This window comes from Bombina bombina, chromosome 1 (genome assembly GCF_027579735.1).
Source record: "Bombina bombina isolate aBomBom1 chromosome 1, aBomBom1.pri, whole genome shotgun sequence".
Classification (NCBI taxonomy): Eukaryota; Metazoa; Chordata; class Amphibia; order Anura; family Bombinatoridae; genus Bombina; species Bombina bombina.
In genome coordinates this window covers 567601464-567619571 of record NC_069499.1, presented here as the reverse complement: position 1 = coordinate 567619571, position 18108 = coordinate 567601464, and the positions used below count along the sequence as shown (strand labels likewise).

The 18108-nt window shown below is 39.2% G+C and overlaps 1 protein-coding gene across 1 annotated transcript in view; it reads right to left on the bottom strand.

Moving 5' to 3' along the window:
• Nucleotides 1–18108, bottom strand: part of UNC80 (unc-80 homolog, NALCN channel complex subunit) — a 353943-nt gene that overhangs the window by 107855 nt on the left and 227980 nt on the right. Inside the window, exons 49-54 of the mRNA XM_053713382.1 lie at nt 17554–17650; nt 13614–13784; nt 12646–12741; nt 12348–12599; nt 8991–9191; nt 6572–6695 (exon numbers count right to left, since the gene is read on the bottom strand). Coding sequence (XP_053569357.1) covers nt 6572–6695; nt 8991–9191; nt 12348–12599; nt 12646–12741; nt 13614–13784; nt 17554–17650 — 941 coding nt within the window. The remainder of the gene's footprint in view (nt 1–6571; nt 6696–8990; nt 9192–12347; nt 12600–12645; nt 12742–13613; nt 13785–17553; nt 17651–18108) is intronic.

The following is an 18108-nucleotide window of genomic DNA, read 5'->3' as shown; positions in this document are numbered from 1 at the left end:
TGCCCTTGGTATAAGGAAGAGAAGGCTCAAGTGACTCGCCTCAATGATGGGGGATACATTCAATATATATTCAATCCAATCACCTGCATTTAACCCTCTGGGAAAATCTAACCAGTGTTGTTTCAAAGTCTTGTCTAACAAAGACGGTTTGGAAGGGAAGCAGTACATTGATGATTTAGCCACATGGCAAGCAATACATGCCCCACCTCTCCTAGTTCCATGCCTCTCACTATCTTTTGTTGCTTATCTAATACAGGGGTCCAGCTTGAAATTGAAGAACATAAAATTTAATTATAACATGTTTTGTTTGATTCACTATAGTGCCAATCAATAATGTGATGAAATGAATCTGTTCTATTATAGTACAATTTATTATGTACTTCCAAACCTCCAACCTCAACCAAGAAATACAACACAGCACTTTAAAATCCTGGTTTTAATCTGTTTATGTAGGATTGAGGCTTTTACTATTATTTGGGACGTTGAGACAGTGCTTTATTGTTTAAATGTGATAGCTGTTCCACCATGTTCTTTGTTCTAGCTCTGTCGCTATCAATAGTGGGTCACAAGAAATCTAGAACTTCATAAAAGCTTCCTAGAAAACTGTCCTAAACAGGTGAGTTTCTCACTGACAAATAGAATTAAATAAAATCTGCAAATAAAAGCTCTTGTTATATTTTTCCACTGAAAATAGTTGTTATATCTTAAGTCCCTGAGAAGATTAAGAGCTAGATTATGAGTGGCGCGTTAACAGTTAGGCACAAGCAAAAAGGGGTTTATCGCGGATGTTTGTGCACGTCAGGTTTACCACTCGTATTACAAGTTGAAAGTAAACGTGATCGCTTGAGCACAATCGCAATTTACGCTAGAATGATTATATATGATTGTATATACCTGTATATGTATTTGTGTATGTATATGCATATATATATATGTATATATGTGTGTACATGTGTATTTATGTATTTATATGTGTATTTATGTATTCAAAGACATATATACAGATATAGTTTACAAGAAGAAAAATACACCACAGCGCAGCCCAAAAAGATACTCCCAGCCGCTCCAAATTACAACTCTCCTTAATAGTTGTATCAAGACAGTAATACACAAAAATAAAATTAAAAAGGTTGGAGCAGCGCTCCTACAGCAAGGAAGATCAATCAGTAAGAAAGTTGGTAGGAAAGTATTAACACCTATTTCAAGAATATATAAATATGCTTTGATATGTGCTTAAATGTTCCTACAGCAAGAAAGATCAGTCAATCTGAAAGTATAAATACATTTTATTATATTAAGATGTATTTCATAAATGCGTTTGTGAATAATTAAGCGAATGAATACTTAAATAAGTGACCGGTCACTAATAAAAACCTTATTTAAAAATAGCTTAAAAAACGAACCTCTGTTCTACTTCAAATAATCTCGTACAAAAGCCTCTTTATATGTACAGCACTATGCGCTGCATATTACATATAGCGTTAGTCACACACCGTTTCTCTTGACATTACACACATGGTTTTGTTTGTCAAATCCTGTTCTCATAGGTCAAAGCTAGTACAGTTCAAAGTTCTATATTTTCCTTTATACAGACCCGGATACTTAGTGAAACTAACAAAACTTCCGGTCTCCTACTTTGCAGGCAAAGAAAAAACTCTGTTAAGTAATGAGCTTGAGTATTGCTCTCTCTCACCTCCGGTGTCTTTAGTGTAGTCCTGTCTTCCAGACGCTGCCGCGTCTCCACACTCTGTGTTCCGGCTGTGTTTGTTGGTCCTGGCTGCTTCCGTGTCACGTGTGACACGCTGACCAATCACGGTCCTTCAAAAATGGGAGGATACAAGTTTGCCCGTGCAGGGTTTAGGCACTTTTTCTCTGCGCAGAGTTACAGCTCTTAGTCAATGTGAGCATATAGAACAGACACTGGTATCCAATCTTAAACAATATGTTAGAAGAAGCAAAAAAGAAAAGAGATAATTACAAAAAAAAGAATTTGAATATATAAATCAAAAATTCCCCAAAATGGCGATTTTCTACTTTCTACCGAAAGTGCATAAAAACAGAGAAAATCCACCCAGACGGCCAATAATCTCTGGAATTGATTCCCTAACTGCAAATCTCTCAGAATTTGTGGATCTACATTTACAGGATCATGTAAAAATCTTACCAACATACATTAAAAGACACTACTCATATTATAAATATATTAGATAATTTCCCATGGGATGAGAATTTTATAATAGCCATGTGTGATGTAACATCACTGTATACAAATATAGACCACAATTTAGGACTTAAAGCAATAGAATACTTCTTAAAAGGCACGGGGTCAGAATTGGTTTTACTAGTTTATCAGTTCATAATGGATAGTGTTAAGTTCATTTTGACACATAATATTTTTTCATTCAATAATGAGATGTTCCTCCAAATAAAAGGAACAGCCATGGGTATGAAGTTTGTGCCCAGTTATGCTAACCAGTTCATGGGCAAATGGGAACAGTAATTTATAGCACCATATTTACTGGGCGCAAACCTCGTACTCTTTAAGCACTATATCGATGATATTTTAATCATCTGGAGAGGAAATGAAAACAGTCTACAAAATTTTTTCACAGAAATGAATAATAACCAAGTAGGAATACAATTCACCTATAATTATAGCAAGAAGAACATTACCTTTTTGGATTTAGATATAATGGCAGAAGAAAACACATTAATCACAAAAAAAAATTTCAAAGACATAGACACAAAGAACTATATTCACTCAAAAGTTGCCATCTAAAAAGATGGATAGAGAATACTCCCAAAGGACAGTTCTTACGAATCAAGAGGAACTGCACCCGGATAGTAGATTATGAAAATCAAATTCAGACCTTGGAAGAAAGATTTGTGGAAAGAAATTATGACAAGAAGGTGCTTGAGAAAGCGAAGTTAGAAGTAAGTAAGAAAGATAGAGTAACCATTTACCAGCTACTGATGAAAAACAGGGAATTAGAGTACCCTTTATAACCACCTACAATCACCAACATTAAATTATGGAAAAAATAATAAGGAAGCACTGGCATGTTGTTAAATCAGATATGTTTTTGGGGAAAGAAATATCAGAAAAACCAACATTTATATATAGAAAAGCAGCAAATTTAAAAAATATTCTGGCCCCAAGTGAATATAAAAAGAAAAAAGAGAAAATAAAAGAAGTAGACCTGAAAGGGAATAAGATAAGTGGTTTCTTCCCATGTTACAGCTGTAAAGCCTGCGAACACAGCAAAAAAGTAAAAACATTCACATCAACAAGCACAGGTAAAGAATATATAATAAAATACACTATCAGGTGTAGAGATAAAGGGGTACTGTATATATTACAGTGCTCATGTAATTTACAGTACCTAGGTGAAACAACTAGACCCTATAGAGATAGGATCAGAGAGCATCTGAACAATATAGAAAAGGGGAAGTTAGAAACACGTCTGTATGACCATTTCAAAAAAGTACATAACAATAGTACGAAAAATATTACATGCTGGGCCATAAAAAAGTAAAAAAGTACTGGAGAGAGGGGAATTATGAAAAACTAATTCTCAGAAAGGAAGCTGAACTTATCTATGAATTCGGAACATTATACCCTTAGGGGTTAAACTCAGAATTTGACTTAACACCTTTTATCTTAGAATAATTCATCCACTCATTTTTTAAACTGGTTACAGATTAATTGACTTGAACCCCTAAATAGAATAATCAGATTTAGAAATATATATGTATGTAGAGCTATTTTATAGTATCCATGCATCTTGTGAAATATTTATGGTTGATAGAGATAATAATCTGATAAGTATTTTAGCTATACTTTTTCAATCAAGCCTCAATGCCATATGAAATAGCCAAAAAAAGCCTGAAAATATTTGCACATCTGTTGACACCGTGGTTAATATGGAAATAAAAAAGAAACAAGTGTAATGCTCTATTTATAACAAAAAGAACATGGATAATGTTGAAGACTTTAAAAAGATAATGTAGAAGCAAATAAATGGAGATTATACAATCCACCTTAAAGAAAGATTCCACCTTAAAAGAATTGAACAGGAGGAATGGACCAATTACAGCCCGAAACAGGGGTATATAAGGACTTAACAGACACTCAGCACACATCTTGAAAAAGCCTTTATATAAGGCGAAACGCGTCGATTGGATGCAAGTGTCTGTTCTATATGCTCACATTGACTAAGAGCTGTAACTCTGCGCAGAGAAAAAGTGTCTAAACCCTGCACGGGCAAACTTGTATCCTCCCATTTTTGAAGGACCGCGATTGGCCACACGTGACACGGAAGCAGCCAGGACCAACAAACACAGCCGGAACACAGAGTGTGGAGACGCGGCAGCGTCTGGAAGACAGGACTACACTAAAAACACGAGAGAGCAATACTCAAGCTCATTACTTAACAGAGTTTTTTCTTTGCCTGCAAAGTAGGAGACCGGAGGATTTGTTAGTTTCACTAAGTAAAATATAGAACTTTGAACTGTACTAACTTTGACCTATGAGAACAGGATTTGACAAACAAAACCACATGTGTAATGTCAAGAGAAACGGTGTGTGACTAACGCTATATGTAATTTGCAGTGCAAAGTACTGTACATATAAAGAGGCTTTTGTATGAGATTATTTGAAGTAGAACAGAGGTTCGTTTTTTAAGCTATTTTTAAATAAAGTTTTTATTAGTGACCGGTCACTTATTTAAGTATTCATTCGTTTAATTATTCACAAACGCATTTATGAAATACATCTTAATATAATAAAATGTATTTATACTTTCAGATTGACTGATCTTTCTTGCTGTAGGAACATTTAAGCCCATATCAAAGCATATTTATATATTCTTGAAATAGGTGTTAATACTTTTTCACTTTCCTACCAACTTTCTTACTGATTGATATATACAGATAAAAACACACAAAAAAATATGTACCCACATATAGACACACACACACACATATATATATATATATATACACACATATATACATATTTATGTACATACATGTGCATCAGGTTAGCGCACAAGCAAAGCCATTTTACTTGTAATATGAGTGCTACTCCTTGTGCGCAAAAAGCTTACTTCTAGTGGAGTTGGCACACGCGCGGGAGCGTTAAATACCGCTCCAGTTGTAATCTGGTCTTAAATATACACTGTAGTATTATGGGAGTGATACTGTGGAATTGGAGGTATCAGAATTTTTGTTCCATTATTTAATGATAAATAGCCAGTGCTGCTACAAATACTATGGGAGAAAGTATTTTTGTCTTTGCAAATGTTATGTTGGTTTCAATATATGAAAAAGAAAGAATATGTAGGTTTATTTTATTGGTCTCTGCAGGGTGCCCTCTGAGGCATACAGGGATATGAGACCTTGTACGCAAACGTTTTCTATCAGGCAAAGAGAACACAGAAACATACCTGTTTATTGAAGAATGAAACAAATGAATAAAAACAGCAATACATGTAATAAATGATGAACAAAAAAAAAAAAAAATTTCTGTTAAGTAGTTCTCAAGGTACCTCAAAGCCATAAGTGTAATGAGGTGCCGGGAAGTGTACATTTATTTTCTTTATTCTAATTTTAAAGCTCATCTTTTACCTGTTGCCTTTTTTGTCTTTTAATGTTATCAGGTATGTTTAATATCAAAGTGCAATAACAGAGTGTCATTGTTTTGTTTTGCCATGAATCAGGACCTAAGAAAGTGACACATAGGGGTAGATTTATCAAATGTTTGGCGGACATGATCCGCTACAGCGAATCATGTCTGCCCGACATTGCTAAATGCATACGCTGTCGCAATTTAACATTGCACAAGCATTTCTGGGGAAATGTTTGTGCTATGCCACCCCCTGCACATTCGAGGCCAATAGGCCGCTAGCAAGGGGTGTGAATCATCCCGATCGTATCTGACGAGTTAAGGAGCAGTGGTCTTAAAAAGACATTCCAGTCAAAATATGAATGCACATAGATGAATTATATCTTTGAAAAGAAACATATTTACCATATACAAGTACAGTATTGGCAAAAATGCTTCTAGTAAAAGTTTTCACTGTTTTAGTGTTAACATTTTTCTCTGCACGTGCATGTGAAGCATAGCTATTCTCAGTGCACCAGCATTTTAAATACTGCAGCTCCTCAGAGGGCCAGTGAGGCTTGTATCATGTCAGCTATCAACAAATTGAGTTATTACCAGATGGTGCACGCACCATAGGCTCTCAGAGCAAGTGCTTTGTTTAAAATGCACTTAAATACACTTTTAAAACAGCTATAGCTTGTACTAGAAGCATTTTTGCTAATACATGTATATTACACAAATGTTTTTATTTAAAACTGAAATGCATCCATGTGAATTTAATTTTGGCTAGAATGTCCCTTTAAGACCGCTGCTTCTTAACTTACATTTCTGGCGAGCCTAAAGGCTCACGTGGAATAAGCAGCATCCGCTGCTTCATAAATATACCCCATGGTGTATGTGCCTCAGACAGCATGCAGGATATAGGAGACCGACAGCAACAGACAGCTCAGAGTTGCAGCTACTCACCAGGTTGACACACACATTGATCAATGACCTAAGATGAGGCAGGAAGGATATGATTGGCTGCCTCTGAAGTGTCAAACAAACCCCTTCTATCAAATTGCTGGCAGGTTCCCACTCAACCTGTCTCCTGCAATACAACAGTATAAACATTCAGCACAAAGTAATATAACGTTCACACAGTGATCCGGACCACTACACAATGGGTAACTTCCATACTGATTATACACAGAAAAACACAAACTGTCATTTACTCATTTAAAAAAACAATGTTGATGCCAGAGAAGGAACCTGTAAAAAGAAAATAACATTAACTCTTAATGATCTTTCAAAAACATTTACACTATTTGACATTAATAGTATTGGGAAAACAAAGCCTTTTAAAAAAAAAAATGTTTTGTCTACAAAGTATATTCACAGAGTATTACAAATGTTGCATTGTATAAAAAGATAGCTGCCTACATATTGGAGATAAAGGGGCACATTTATCAAGCTCCGAATGGAGCTTGATGCCCCGTGTTTCTGGCGAGCCTGCAGGGAGCAGTTATGAAGCAGCGGTCACAAAGACCGCTGCTCCATAACCTGTCCGCCTGCTCTGAGCAGGCGGACAAACATCGCCGGAAATCAACCCGATCGAGTACGATCGGGTTGATTGACACCTCCCTGCTGGCGGCCCATTGGCCGCGAGTCTGCAGGGGGCAGCGTTGCACCAGCAGCTGCTGGTGCAATGCTGAATACGGCGAGCGTATTGCTCGCTGTATTCAGCGAGGTCTGGCGGACCTGATCCGCACTGTCGGATCAGGTCCGCCAGACCTTGGTAAATATGCCCCACAGGATGAACAAAAATCTTCACTCCTGCTCCAAACTGTGTAATGAGAAAAATGGAAAAAGTTACAGGATAAAAGTCATAAACATATATTTCAGGCATGATTTTTAATGAAGTGTGAGCAAACAAACAATAGTTATATAACAAACCATGTTTTATGACCCCTCACTGCATTCTCCAACTCATCTCTTGTTCTTCACTGTTCATTCCAGTTTGTAAACATTGGATTATTAAGGATTGATACTTTTTGTAATATTTAAAATATATCTTAGCAGTAAAACTACTTAACTTTTCTATTTGCACTTTAAAGGGACATGAAACCCAACATTTTTCTTTCATGATTCAGATAGAGAATACAATTTTAAACAACTTTCTAATTTACTTCTATTATTTAATGTGCTTCCTTCTCTTGTCATCCTTTGCTGAAAGGTTTATCTAGGCAAGCTCATGAGCAGCAAAGAACCTAGGTTTTAGTTGCTATTTGGTCGCTGCATATAAATACCGATTTTCATTGGCTCACCCATGTGTTCAGTTAGAAACCAGTAGTGCATTGCGGCTCCTTCAACAAGTGGTACCAATAGAATAAAACAAATTAGATAATAGAAGCAAAATAGAAAGTTGTTTAAAATTGTATTCTCTATTTGAATCATTAAAGAACAATTTTGGGTTTCATGTCTCTTTAACTCAGTTTGCTGCATGAAATAGCACAATCAAACTGACTAAAATCAATGTTTCCATGGATGGTAATTGCATGTTAATTAAATTATTCTTCATTGTGAGGAAATGAGATGAAGCAAAACAAACAGATAACTAACTTCTCCTCCTTAATAAGGAAGTTTGAAAAAAATAATGTGGCAATCAGATTACTACATAATAAAGGGTGGAAACTGCGGTCATATAAACATTTGATGTGTTCCTTGTAAACAGACATGAAGAAACTACTGGCATACTTATTAATGGCATAAACCCATTGCTATAAATCTCAATGCATGACATTATAATGATAGGAATACTTTTATTCAAATCTTCTTTTCTCCAGGGCTTATTAAAGGGTCATGAAACCTTTTACAAAGATAAAATGGACTTTTAAAATTGGGAAAAGTATTCATTTGTAAAATTAGCTGAGCAAGGTAGACAGATGACTTGGGTAGAATCCCCAAAAGGGACAATAATGTGTGTACAATAATGTGTGTACTTAGCATGTGTTCTCAGAAAGTGCACAATATTGTGAGGAATATATGGAGTATTTGTCACAATAAAATAAAAATGCTGAAACCTAACTATTCAAGTAAGCAGAGTTATATATTGGTAACCAGGATTGTAGTGAAGGACTCAGTAAGGCACTGGCACAAAATGGTAAACTGTTAAGTGCCCTACAGTCATTCACTTACCAATCCTAGGTTGATACCCTATTGTAGAAACTGAAGTAAATCATTTACATACCTGTGGTTGTAATTCCTGTTTCCTCTGCTGTTGCCCCATTAACCATCATGACCAGGGTTGTGGGCAACAGCAGAGGAAATAAAGTGTAAATCATGCCCCTACTTCAAGGTTTGCAACATCAGAAACTAAAGTAATGTTTCTGCAGCACCTGCTCACCTTAAAGTTGGCATTTTGTGAATTTTATTGAACATACGATCCAGTCGCTTTAGTATAAGGATAAGTGCTGGCCGCACTGCCTCCGCTGTCCAGTCAGTGATAGGCAGCATTTCCATGATGTAACGCTTCAACCCCTTGCTCTCCATGGTCTGGGTGTCATACGGTGCCAGCTTAAGGAGGGAGTGGGCGATTTCTGCTAGCCTAAAAATCACAGTTTAACGAAGGGACATTATAATATCTCCTTGACATTCTACTGTCATGGAAATTTGCAGAAAATGACCATAACATTTGATGTCTTCAGCGGCTAAAAATACATATTTTTATTAAGAATACTGTATAATTAAAAGAACACTAAGGGCTAGATTACAAGTGGCGCGCTAACAGTAGCGCCCAAGCAATATAAAATATCATGTCTGCGTTAACTTGCATGTGTATTACAAGTTAACAGTAAATGTGACCACATAAGCGCAAACTAAAATTGCACTCTTCGGGTTAGTGTGACCGAAGACCTCGCATAAAGAGTTAGGGCTAGAAAAAAAGATGCACAAAACACAACATAAATACATTTAAATTAAAAGGTACACTCATATATACTCTATCTAAAAAATATTTATATGAATATAAAAAAAAAGATATAAGGGTTAAAAGGTATTTGAATGGAAAAGGTTATAATGTATATATACATACATATGCATACAGAGAGAAGCGCTCTACCAGGAACGAACAACAGCTCAATAACTTGTTCTATGGCGAGTCCCCACCTAGGAGCACCCTCTTTTAAATTAGTTCTGCTTTTCACAAAGGAAAACTTTCCTGAAGCATATCAGTCTGATCCCGCCAAGTAAGGTCAGTCCAGCCCAGAAATACCAGACAATTCTCCTCTGAACAAGGAACATGACAACCCCAGATGATCGTTTCAACCTCCTATGGGCCTCGTCAGTGAGGTGCAGCCAAATTCCTCTAAACTTCACTGGGGAAGGATTCCACATCAAGTTTCCCCTATCACCCTTAGGGAGACCTCCCCAGGGTCATTATTCAAATGCATAAAAAGAGAGAAGTCCTCTACCAGGAACAAACAACAGCTCAGTAGCTTGTTCTATGGCGAGTTACCACCTAGAAGCAGCCTCACACACACACATACATATAATTCTGGAGTGCTTTCCACTCAAATACCTGAAAAAATACATTAATTTTTATTCAATTATAATATTTAATAATATGTTCAATTGTGTATGTACTGCAAATATTTTACATTCCAATGTTTTTCACATAGGGGAAAATGTTCTATGTATTTTTAAATAGATACTCCTATATATGCCTGTATATAATTATACCTATATATATATATATATATATATATATATATATATATGTACAGATATATATTTTACAAAACATACATATATATATATATATTGAAAAATAAATAGAACATTTTCTTCCATGTGAAGAACATTGGAATGTAAAATACTGATAACTACCTTTGGGTTAGCTCACTTGGTCTAATGCTTGTCAGGTTAACGGGTTAAGTCTATGGGAGAAGAAATTAGCACTTTAGTGATATCCAAAGTTATGAAGTTACCAGGCATAGGGTTTTGGTCACGCGCTAACTTTTTACTATCAATGCGGTTGCCCTAATTTTTTACTTTGAGTGCATATAGCGAGCGAGCAGTGTTTGCACTAGAGCGAAACTGCTAAATAGCATGCCACTTGTAATCTAGCCCTAAATATGTTATACATATTTTATATTATTTATATTTTATATATTTTTTGAATAAAGATTAAAGTGATGGTAAACTTTAGCTAATTAAATGCCATATATGTAATCATCTTGAATGTTTGATGATTGAATATATCTGTCTGTCTAACATAAAACTCAAATGTTTGATCAAAAAGGTTATATTTGACTCTATTTTCCATTTAACAAACTATCGGCTAGATTACGAGTTTTGCGGTATGAGTGAAAAAGCAGCGTTAAGGCTCATAACGCTTGCTTTTTCACTTACACTGGTATTACGTATCTTGCAGGTTTAGGGGCACCGCATACTTTTTTGACCGTACTGATTGGAACAGCCAATAGGATGCAAGCTCAATCCTATTGGCTGATTGGATCAGCCAATAGGATTGAAGATCAATCCTATTGGCTGATTGCATCAGTCAATAGGATTTTTTCACCTTTAATTCTGATTGGCTGATAGAATTCTATTAGCCAATCGGAATTCTAGGGACACCATCTTGGATGACGTCACTTAAAGGAACATTTATTCGGGAAGACTTAATTTGAAGAGGATGCTCCGCGCCGGATGTCTTGAAGATGGACCATCTCCACGCTGGATGGATGAAGACTTCTGCCCGTCTGGAGGACCACTTCTGCCGGCTTGGATTAAGACTTCTCCCGGCTTCGTTGAGGACTTCTTGCCGCTTAGCTGAGGACTTCTCCCGGCTTCGTTGAGGATGGATGTCCGGTCTTCAAAACTGTAAGCGGATCTTCAGGGGTTAGTGTTAGTTTTTTTTAAGGGTTTATTGGGTGGGTTTTAGTTTTAGATTAGGTTTTGGGCAATAGAAAAAGAGCTAAAAGCCATTTTAAGGGCAATGCCCACCCAAATGTCCTTTTCAGGGCAATGGTGAGCTTAGGTTTTTTTAGTTAGGATTTTATTTGGGGGGTTGGTTGTGTGGGTGGTGGGTTTTACTGTTGGGGGGGTGTTTGTATTTTTTTTTTTTACAGGTAATATTTAAGTTAGGAGGTGTTAGGGATAGACTTAGGTTTAGGGGTTTATAACTTATAGCATAGTGGCAGCAATGTTGGGGGCGGCAGATTAGGGGTTAATAAATGTAGGCAGGTGGCGGCGATGTTAGGGGTGGCAGATTAGGGTTTACTAGTGTTTGCGAGGCGGGAGTGCGGCTGTTTAGGGGTTAATATGTTTATTATAGTGGCGGCGATGTCGGGGGCGGCATATTAGGGGTTAATAAATACAATGTAGGTGTCGTGATGTTGGGGGCGGCAGATTAGGGGTTAATGACTGTAAGATTAGGGGTGTTTAGACTCGGGGTTCATGTTAGGGTGTTAGGTGTAAACATAAATTTTGTTTCCCCATAGGAATCAATGGGGCTGCGTTACGAAGCTTTACGTTGTTTTTTGCTTTTTTTCAGAAGGCTCTCTCCATTGATGTCTATGGGGAAATCGTGCACGAGCACATAAAACCAGCTCACTGCGCTCACTTCTTGTTTATGAAAACCTGTAATACCAGCGCTGTAGGAAAGTGAGCGGTGACAATAACGTGCAAGTTATTACCGCACCCCTCATACTGCAAAACTCGTAATCTAGCCATATGATATTTATTTTTTCATACAAGATACCTCATATGTGATTTGACATCAAGAAGCTCTAGGGAGGTAACTCTAGGCTCTCCTGCGAGGTTCTGCAAGATCTTCAACCTAGGTCCACAGTGCTTGTAAAACTCTGTGCAGATGTTGAGCAGGGACTCCCGTGGCCTCCGGAATTCTTCCCGTGCAATCCTTTCATCCAGTTCTTCCCTCTGAAGTCCTTGACCTTCTTCCAGAAGATGAAGGTTATCCCTGAAGCAAAAATAAAATAATGTCTTTGCTATACTATGTCCCTTAAAAGCTGTGATATATCAAGTGCAGAAGAAAGAGCTACCTGAGGTTAACACCAGCAGACATAGTATGATTGGCTGTTGTGGCTCCTTTGTGTCCTTGATCCCCCCTACTCATCTGTGGAGCAGTCATAGGCCTGGACAAGACATACATTTAAACACACTTCAGTTGTTTTTTAATGTAGTGTGAGGTTTTTTTATTAAAAATGTATCATTTTAAAAGACGCATGCAATTAAAAACTGTAAGTACCCAATATTATTAAAACATGAAAGAACGGTCATCTGGGTGAGCAAGAACAGAAAATGTAACAGTGAAGCAAGTATTTTGCATTTTCACCTGGAGCATGAATAATAATAGTTGTTAATAAAGTGATCAATTTAAATTAATGTTAACTTAAAGACCACTGTCTACTATATAAAAGCAGGAGATAACATATAGGCCCATATTTATCAAGCTCTGTACGGAGCTTAAAGGGCCGTGTTTCTGGCGAGTCTTCAGACTCACCAGAAACACAAGTTATGAAGCAGCGGTCTAAAGTACGATCGGATTGATTGACACCCCCTGCTGGCGGCCGTATTGCTCTCCGCATTTAGCGAGGTCTTGCGGACCTGATCCGCACTGTCGGATCAGGTCTGCAAGACCTTTAATAAATATGGGCCATAGCATCAAAGTACCTCTCAAAGAGCAATAATATGCAAAAGCACTCTTCACCTGTGAGGAGGTCTGTGCTTACTTTTTTAGTCACAAGTGCACATATAGATATCATTGAACATTGCTTTTACTGACAACTTGCTTTACTATTACATGGTGTACCTCCAAATCATTTCATGAACATGCATTCTAAATTCCCTATTACAGCAATTTATTATAGCTTAATATGTTAAGCTAATTGCAGACTGTTGCTTTAAAGGGATTAAGGGAATAACATTATTTGACAGCTTATTAGGATTTCTACAGCACCAAGTAGGTCAGATTGTTCTTTAACAGACAAGCATATTGTTAACTTACCTGGTCAAAGCCTCTACACTATATAGGAGAGCCTGTAAAGAGGTGGCCAGGGCAGCTGTGGCAGCAATCTCCTCACGTGCAGCAGACACAGTTTCCAGTTGGGATGTTTGGCGTTTCAGTTTCTGAAGGTAGCAAGGAACAAGCGCTTCCAGGACCATCAGCATCTGGAGACTGAGTAACGGCAGGAATGTAACTAAAGGACTGCCTCTTGGAACTCCACTTAACAACTAACTATCCTGTTTATTGACAATCTATCCAGTCTGTTGCTTATGTATATCTAACCAAACAACTGAATATTATGCATATTGCTTGTTTTGAATTTCTCATACCAGATACATAAATACCATGGTCATTGTCTTTATATCTCATACTTGGAAACTATATTTCCTGGACATGGCTTGAGTCCTACTGGAGGACTTAATCTCCATCGTTTTGCTTTTATGGGTTTTAGCTGTGGAGAATTTCTGCTTATTGTGGACCAGATAAAAAGTGAAGTGCTAAAAATCGCTTGCATGCAAGCGATATTAGCGCTCCGCTTTGTAATACCGTTGCACGTGCGCTGGTGTTACAAGTTAATCTCAATGCGAACATGAGATTGCGTTCGTTTTGCTAGGAAGCATTACGTTCACAAGAGTGCACTTCTATTGGCTCCTATTCACAGCGAAGGAGGTATGTAAGCACGGCAATGGGCAGAATTTTTAAATATATATGTATATGACTATATACATATATATTTGTTTGTTAATATGTGTATATACACATATTAACACATAAATATATATGTATATAATTATATACATACTAGTCCTAAAGCCCGTTCACACGGGCCATTTTTTGCAGTACATCGGTCCCACCCCTTGCTCTCTCTCCCTCCCCCTTTCTTTTGCTCTCTCTCTCCCTCTCTTTTGTGCTCTCTCGCTCCACCTCTCTTTTGCTCTCTCCCTCCTCTCTTTTGCTCTCTCTCTCCCCATCTCTTTTGCTCTCTTTCCCCTCTCTTTTGCTCCCTCCCCCCTCTCTATTGCGCTCTCTCTCTCCACCTCTCTTTTGCGCTCTCTCTCCCCCTCTATTTTGCGCTCTCTATCTCCCCTCTCTTTTGCGCTCTCTCTCCCCTCTCTTTTGCGCTCTCTCTCCCCTCTCTTTTGCGCTCTCTCTTTCCCCTCTCTTTTGCGCTTTCTCTCTCCCCTCTCTTTTGCGCTCTCTCTCTCTCCCACTCTTTTGCGCTCTCTCTCCCCCTCTCTTTTGCACTCTCTCTCCCCCCTCTCTTTTGTGCTCTCTCTCCCCCTCTCTTTTGCACTGTCTCTCTCCCCCTCTCTCTTGTGCTCTCTCCCCCTCTCTTTTGCGCTCTCTCGCTCCACCTCTCTTTTGCTCTCTCTACCCCCTCTCTTTTGCTCTCTCTCTCCCCCCTCTCTTTTGCTCTCCCCCCCTCTTTTGCTCTCTCTCTCCCCCATCTCTTTTGCTCTCTCCCCCTCTCTTTTGCGCTCTCACCCCTCTCTCTTTTGCGCTCTCCTCCCCCCTCTCTTTGGCGCTCTCTCCCCCCTCTCTTTTGCGCTCTCTCTCTCCCCCCGTATTCTGCGCTCTCTCTCTCCACTCTCTTTTGCGCTTTCTCTCCCCTCTCTTTTGCGCTCTCTCTTCCCCTCTCTTTTGCTCTCTCTCTCCCCCTCTCTTTTGCTCTCTCTCCCCCATCTCTTTTGCTCTCTCTATCTCCCCCATCTCTTTTGCTCTCTCCCCCTCTCTTTTTTGCGATCTCTCCCCCTCTCTTTTGTGCTCTCTCCCGTCTCTCTTTTGCGCTCTCCCCCTCTCTTTTGCGCTCTCTCTCCCCTCTCTTTTGTGCTCTCTCCCCCTCTCTTTTGCGCTCTCTCCCATCTCTCTTTTGCGCTATCTCCCCCCTCTCTTTTGCGCTGTCTCTCTCCCCTCTCTCTTGTGCTCTCTCCCCCTCTCTTTTGCGCTCTTTCGCTCCACCACTCTTTTGCGCTCTCTCGCTCCACCTCTCTTTTGCTCTCTCTACCCCTTCTCTTTTGTTCTCTCCACCTCTCTTTTTCTCTCTCTCCCCCCTCTCTTTTGCTCTCTCCCCCCTCTCTTTTGCTCTCTCTCTCCCCCATCTATTTTGCTCTCTCCCCCTCTCTTTTGCGCTCTCTTCCCCCCTCTTTCGTGCTCTCTCTCTCTCTCTCCCCGTCTTCTGCGCTCTCTCTCCCCTCTCTTTTGCACTCTCTCTCTCACCTCTATTTTGCACTTTCTCTCCCCCCTCTATTTTGCGCTCTCTCTCCCCCTTCTCTTTTGCGCTCTCTCCCCCCTCAATTTTGTGCTCTCTACCACCTCTCTTTTGCGCTCTCTCTCTCCCTCTTCCTTTTGCGCTCTCTCTCCCCCTCTCTTTTGTGCTCTCTCTCTCCCCCTTTCTTTTGCGCTCTCTCCCCCTTCTCTTTTGCTGTCTCTCTCCCCTCTCTTTTGCGCTCTCTCTCCATCCCTCTCTTTTGCTCTCTCTCCCCCCTCTCTCTCTCCCCTCCCCCCCTTTTGCTCTCTCTCCCCCTCTCTATTGCTCTCTCTCCCCCTCTCTCTCCACCTCACTTCTTTTGCTCTCTCTCTTCCCCTCTGTTTTGCTCTCTCCCCTCTCTTTTGCTCACTCTCTCCCCCTCTCTCTTCCCTCTATTTTGCTCTTTCCCCTCTCTTTTGCTCTTTTCCCTCTCTTTTGCTCTTTCCCCTCTATTTTGCTCTCTCCCACCTCTTTTTTGCTCTTTCCCCTCTCTTTTGCTCTCTCTTACCCTCTCTTTAGCTTTTTCCCATCTCTTTTGCTCTCTCCCCCTCTATTTCTATCTCATTCCCCTCTCTCTTGCATGCGCGACCGTGCCCCACCCAGCCGCGCCCCCGCTCACACTCTGCCACGTCGGCTAACGCCCACTTCCTCCCACCGTCAATGTGCTGCAGCAGATCAGGTAGACTCTAAGACCAGGTGTGTTTGTCCTCGTGCTGTCTCTACTGCGCATGACAGCTTCGGACAAACACACTTGGCCTTTTATATTATAGGATATATTTACATTCTGGTTTATGGGAACACACAGTTGCCATAGACCGCAATGTAAAGGCACTTTCAGTGACCTTTTTTTCTAACAACCCACTCCCACAAACTTTAAAGCCTAAAACTGCCTAGTGCAGTTTTTTTTTTAAATTAAAAAAAATGCTACTTTTTTTTAATAAAAAACTACAATGCCCTCTGTTTTAAGGGCATTTGGGGCACTTTTAGAGAATTAACTAGAGAGCTAGGGATAGATTTAATAGGCAGTGGATACTGCTTTCTACCCGCAAAGTTTCTGGCTTGCCGGAAACTTAAGTTAAAAAGCACCGGTCATAAGACCGCTGCTCCTTAACTTATCTGCCACCTTTTAGGTGGCGGACAGTTGGACTGCAATCATCCCGATCCGATCGGGATGATTGACACCCCTGCTAGCAAGGGGCGGCATTGCACAAGCATTTCACAAGAAGTGCTTGTGCAATCTTAAATTCCGACAGCATATGCTGTCGGCATTTAGCGATGTTGGGCAGACATGATTCGCCCAGCATTTGTTAAATATACCCCGTAATATCTGGTAAATTTTCGGAGCGCTAATTATTACCGCAAGGTCACGGTAGCAATAACCAGCCACTAATGGCTGGTTCATTATTGCGCTCCGCAAACGGACAAATTTCCTCGTTTGTGGAAGCCCAATAATTTAGTAATCTAGCCCTGTGTGTCTCTTATGTGAGGGCTGCGTTTTATAAAATCTTTGTGTCTCATATAACAGCACATTCTACAAGTCAAACAGGTATCACACATTGAAACCAAAGCACAAGTTATACTGTAGTGTAGGACTTCACAAGTGCTTTCTCTGCTTGCATAGCTTTATGACCACGTTTGTCTTTTCATCCCCAATAACATTTTTATTAGTTACAATAAAAAGGATTGACGTACCTTCTGAAGGACTCTGGGGCATATGCGACCACTGTCACACAAAGCTTGATGCACTCACTGATAGAAAAGGCCATATCTTCATTTCCATAGCAGAAATCTGGAATTAAATTAAAAGATTAATTACCAAATTCCTGTAGCCAGAGGAAAAATACATTTGTACTTTCAATTAAGGGCCAGATTAAGAGTGAAGCGATAATTATCACTCATGCTCACAAGCTAATTCTACTAGAAGTAAGTTTTTTTCATGCGCTGGATACGTGCGTATTACAAGTAAAAAGTAAAAAGTTTTCCCTCAAGCTCTAACAGACGCGCAAAAAGCCAAACTTACAATATCGTGATTGTATTAATGTATTTCCCCACAGACCTCAATATAGTGTGAAAAGTTGGTAGGAGAAACCTAACTGTATACTCGCGCGTAAACCCGATACCGTTTAACCAAGTGCGCTAACCTGACATGAAATATTAATTCTACTTATTCATAAATACATACAGTATATCTATATATGGCTGTTTGTTCTAACCTAGTTACAGGCCTGCAACTTTGATCTTCATGTT